Raw genomic sequence first — 5051 nt, forward strand, 5'->3', positions numbered from 1 at the left:
TTGGAGCAAATGTCAAAACTGAGCTGCTTAATCTGCAGCAAGTTACAGAAGATATCAGAACTCAGAGAATCTTTGTTGACTAGATGTAGCCTTTTAGTCACATGCACAGGTTGTTCATTATTTCTTGTAAACTCTGGGTGGTTGGTACAAAATAATATGTTAGCTAGCATTTTTATGTGGAAATTATCCAGTTTTGTTATTTGTGTTTTAAAGAAGTGGAATGGATTCTCTAATGAGTAACGCTCTTGCTGATATTTTTGTAAGGTTTGATATCATTGGACTTTCTCCAGATTCACAGGAAGATGAAGCTGGGATCAAGCAGGCAGCAGAGAATGGTATGCTTAGGAGTGCTTTTTGTGTCATAAAAGTGCTTCTTGTATTCTTAAAAATAGAGTATCAGTCTGAAACAGATTTTATGAAAACAAAATTATTAGGGAAAATTATATGTATATATTGTATTATTGCTGATCAAAGTTTACCTAAGTGCATTGTTTGGGTTTTTTGTTTGGTTTGTTGGTTTTGTATTTAAAACCAAATGAGTAAATAGATCAATGCACCACTATAAACACTTCATACTCTCAAATATGAAACGTACATGGGAACCAGTGTACTTTTTCTTTCAAGAGCTTCTGAGTAGCATAGCAGGTTAGAGCTTTACAAGCATGCACTTGTGATGCTGGATGGTTAGAAGAGGATACCATCCTTCTGGCAGTGGGGCTTTTGCAAGGCTTGCCTGTTTTTCTCCTTGGAAATGGTAGAGTGGCACTGGAATTTCTGATCATGCTCAAGATCTTTTGATACTTTTTAATGTATAGCAGACTATAGTTTCCTTTCACTAGCTTTCTATTGACATCAGGGAGGTCTCTTCCCTCTTCTAGGCCTTACAGAGCGTTTTTTAACTACTTATCTTTATTTATGTTGCAGTTAAAGCACTGATAGATCAAGAAGTAAAAAATGGAATTCCTTCTAATAGAATTATTCTGGGAGGCTTTTCTCAGGTAAGGTATAGTTGGAAAGACCTGTCTTTTTCTAGGGAAGTAACCTAGCTTTCCTAACATGGGAAATCTAGACAATGAAGAGAAAAAAGTTGATGTTATGTGCTCCTAAAATTTTAAGGTGTCAATTTTCTTTTGCCTTAAGAAATTAATTTTTTTTTTTTTTTAGTTTTAGGCAAATAATTACTATTCCCTGGAAAATGAACATGCTTGTGGAAAAAGATACTAAAATGAATAGTCTGTTTAAAGTCTTAATGCATGTAACATATGTAGCTTTGCTTGAAAATCTTGTTAGTATTTTTAATATAACTTTAATTTGGTAGATATTTGATGTTCTGGATTTATTTGGGAAATTCTTCCCTTCAGACTTTAAAGACATCTGTGGTGGGTAGGTTAATAGATTATTTGGTCTATAAACCAACTCCCCAGTCTCTGCAAGTAGTGATAATGTGGGGGGAGCAGGGACAGGGAGCAAAATAAATGTTGTCCAGGAATACTCATTTTAGTGTTGGTTCTAAAGGAGAACAGATTGGAATAGAAAAATACCTTTAAAGGAGAAACCAGACATCTTGAAACAAGCATTAAAAGGAATATTACAGTCACCATTCTAATACTTGTATCTCTTTATCTTAGGGAGGTGCTTTATCATTGTATACAGCTCTTACAACACACCAGAAATTAGCAGGTGTTGTAGCCCTCAGCTGTTGGCTTCCTCTGCGGGCTTCTTTTCCTCAGGTACTTGTTTTTTTCCTAAGCTAATGTGCACTTGGGGAATGGGTATATCTGAAGATTGTATCTTGTGCAGGAATTAGTGGCCATTGCTATTACTGAATATTGGTACTTGTTTGATAACTCAAAAGGCCCTGGAGTTCTAGAGTTTGGCAAATAGGGAAAATGAGGAAATACTCAGTAGCTATCTCTGCTTAAAATTACATTGCTAGGAAATGGAAAAGGATTCAGCAAATTTTCATTGAATATTAATTTTGTTGGCCGTTTGTTCCATCTTCAAGACACTATCTTATTAGAGACTAGGTATTTAAACGAAGTAACAGGTTTATTTACTTGTCCAAAGATCATGATATTCTGTTCTGAAATTAGTGCCACAATTCTATTTGTAGGTTTTTGAACTTAATGTGTTGTCAGGGACAGAGCTTATTGATGATGAACTTGCAGACTGTACATCTTGGTTTTGTTTTTTTTCCTCCAGAATTTAACTTGTCATTCCACAAGGTATAGTGCCGTGGGGTTATTTTATCTTGAAGTTGTTACTCATACCTCTATTTACTGTCTCTTTTTTCTCTTCTCCCCTCTAATTCCACCCCTATCAGGGCCCTATCAGCGGTGTCAACAAGGATATTGCTGTTCTTCAGTGCCATGGGGACTGTGACCCATTGGTTCCTTTAATGTTTGGTTCTCTCACTGTTGAGAAGCTGAAGAGTATGATAAATCCAGCCAACGTAACCTTCAGGACTTACTCTGGCATGATGCATAGCTCATGTATTGAGGTAATCTTCTTAATACACAATGTTTTAGCTGGGTATGCTACATCTCCCCCTCCCCCAAGTAAATATATATTGGGTGGGAGTTTTGGGGGGTTGTTTGTGGAGTGTTGTGTGGGGTTTGGGGTTGGTTTTTTTTTTTGTGTGTGTGTGTGTGGTGTTTTTTAATAACAGGTGCTTGATGCTACTGGCTTATTTTAATGAGTAACTGAATGCCTGGCTGAAGAAGCATCCATGACTAGTGGGAATTTCTTCATGAGATTGTAGTTTAGGGACTAGGCTTGTTAGTCTATAAAATACTCTCTCTTTTCCCCAAAATTTTTCTTACTTGCTTAAGAAATAAATAAAACACTGAATTGGAAGGCAGTTTCTTACAGCATAAATCCAACTTTATTTTGAAGAAAAGAATTCTGTTAGTTCTATGGATGGAGCCATTGAAGGAATAGGGAGGGAGGGAGGGAGGGAGAGAGAGTGTTGATGATACAGAAGAGGAAGCCTCAGATCCTATATTTATGGTTCTGGCTCAACACGCAGCTGAGCTGATGTAATGGCTTGCTGCTGCCAGAAAGGGGTGGACTAGTTCCTTCGGCTTATGACCCTGTGGCACTCTCTTCCTTCTTGTTCAGCTCTGATCAGCTCTGGGGCTGATCAGAAATTTCTCTGAACCATTTGAACGTGGTAAAACAGCAAAAACTGCTGGCTTCAGTTTTGGCACCCGTCATGAGTTAAAGCATCAGAACTCACACAAAGGACAAAAATGGTAGGAGCAAGAAACAGAAGAGGAGGCAAGGAACAGATCTGCCATTTGTCATCAGCAGTAACTTTGTTGATTTGGATTGTTGCATCTTGTTGGAACTGTACCTTTGGACAACCTCTTTGGGATGCACACAGTTGTATTGCATTTAGGCAGTAGTATTATAGAATTTTCACACAAATATATTAATAACGGGCTCTTTCTTACAACATAGTCTTAATAAAAATATTAGTTATTTTCAATATGGATTGGTTTCCCAGTCTAGTTTGCTGTATTGCTTTACCTTAGGGAAGGAAATATGTAGGTGAAACGGAACAGTTAGGAGGAGGAGCTACTGGATTTTCACACTGCTGCTAACTTGCAAAAGTTTAAAGTACACACGAAGGTGCAGCCTTAGCTACATTCAAATCCTATCCATGCTCAGCCTGGTGCTGTTCAGATCACCTGATAATTAGTATGTAGTTTGCCTGCTCAACTTCAGACAGAAAGAGAGGGTAATAAAGTAGTCTTTGCTCTTTTTCTTGTATTTAACCTCCTCTGAGTGCACAGTGCCTTGAAGCGTTATCAGCCTTGACTTGCTGTGTGCAAAGTGGTACAACTGTATCAAGTGCTAATTACTCAATACTTGTAGCCCAGCTGCTCATTATAACTGGAATGTTGAACATGATTTAGTGTATCTGAATATATATTAGTATAGAACTTCAGCTAATGCATACTCTTATCTTTAAACAGGAGATGATGGATGTAAAACAGTTCATAGACAAACATCTACCTCCCATAGACTGAAATGATACGTGAGAAGCCTTCTATATAAATACACCAGCATCAACTGTGGTAGAGTGTTAATCTTTTCATATGCCTGATAGGAAGCATTACTTCTATACCTACAGTGTTATTACTGTGTTGCAAATTTATACTTAGGATGAGGATTAAATAATATACATGTACAAAAAATGGTTATCTTTTTAGTGTTAATCATCCACTGGTGGGAGTATATGAATGAGGCAGCTAAATAACAATGACAGAATGTAACCTAAACATACTGGTTTAACACATCTGATTTTTTTTTTTTTTTATTGCAGAATTAAACTATTTGTACAAGTAATTAAAAACTAAATTTAAGTGAGCAACATAAACATGACCAGTTCAGTTACACTCGGGACATTACTTGTTCTCAGTACGCACTGAAAACATATTTAAACATTTCCTGCATAAAGTACACAACCTGTAATGCAATGGGCATATTATGGTAGAATAAATGCTGCTAAGAACAGAGCTTTAAATGTTAATTGCTACTCCAGATAAGGAGGATTGTTCTCCTATAATGGGTAGAAGTCAGCATATTTTAAACACCTCAGTTTTTAACTGTTTCATATTGGTAGATACTGTTTAAATTCTGAAGGGACTCATTCCATGTCAGACCATCCTTTGATGCTTATTGTCTTTTTTAATTACTGTAAACTGATGTCAAATGCTGACTTGGAACAGAATTCTGAAGAAGTGCATAGAGTCAATTCAAGTTTCATTTAAAAATTCCTGGGTTTGTACTGAATATGTCTTGTGCTTTAGTCTGTGTAGTTTTCATTTGTGTAGAAATGTTGATATATTTTACATGAGTAATTCCAGCTATCTGTCTGTTTCGGATTAACTAACTGAAAACAGTGCAGCTGTATAGTTTTGTCTATTGTTCAAGTCTCATCTGTAACAGACATTGACTAATTTGAATTATTTTTTTAATAGAAATATAAGTGCAATTAGGATATAACTTACTTTAAAATTACACCATGTAATACTTTCATTGCT

At 36.3% G+C, this 5051-nt stretch overlaps 1 protein-coding gene across 2 annotated transcripts in view; it reads left to right on the plus strand.

Moving 5' to 3' along the window:
- The window catches only part of LYPLA1 (lysophospholipase I), a 9538-nt gene extending 5476 nt beyond the window's left edge, over window positions 1–4062 (plus strand). Inside the window, exons 4-8 of one of the 2 annotated variants that reach the window (XM_010013487.1) lie at window positions 265–335; window positions 925–998; window positions 1629–1730; window positions 2324–2500; window positions 3981–4062. In XM_010013487.1, coding sequence (XP_010011789.1) covers window positions 265–335; window positions 925–998; window positions 1629–1730; window positions 2324–2500; window positions 3981–4034 — 478 coding nt within the window. In that variant the 3' untranslated portion in view covers window positions 4035–4062. The remainder of the gene's footprint in view (window positions 1–264; window positions 336–924; window positions 999–1628; window positions 1731–2323; window positions 2501–3980) is intronic. The other variant, XM_010013486.1, reaches the window with a different exon arrangement.
- The last annotated feature ends 989 nt before the right edge of the window (window positions 4063–5051 follow it).

This window comes from Nestor notabilis, unplaced genomic scaffold (genome assembly GCF_000696875.1).
Source record: "Nestor notabilis isolate BGI_N333 unplaced genomic scaffold, ASM69687v1 scaffold21644, whole genome shotgun sequence".
Taxonomy (NCBI): Eukaryota; Metazoa; Chordata; class Aves; order Psittaciformes; family Psittacidae; genus Nestor; species Nestor notabilis.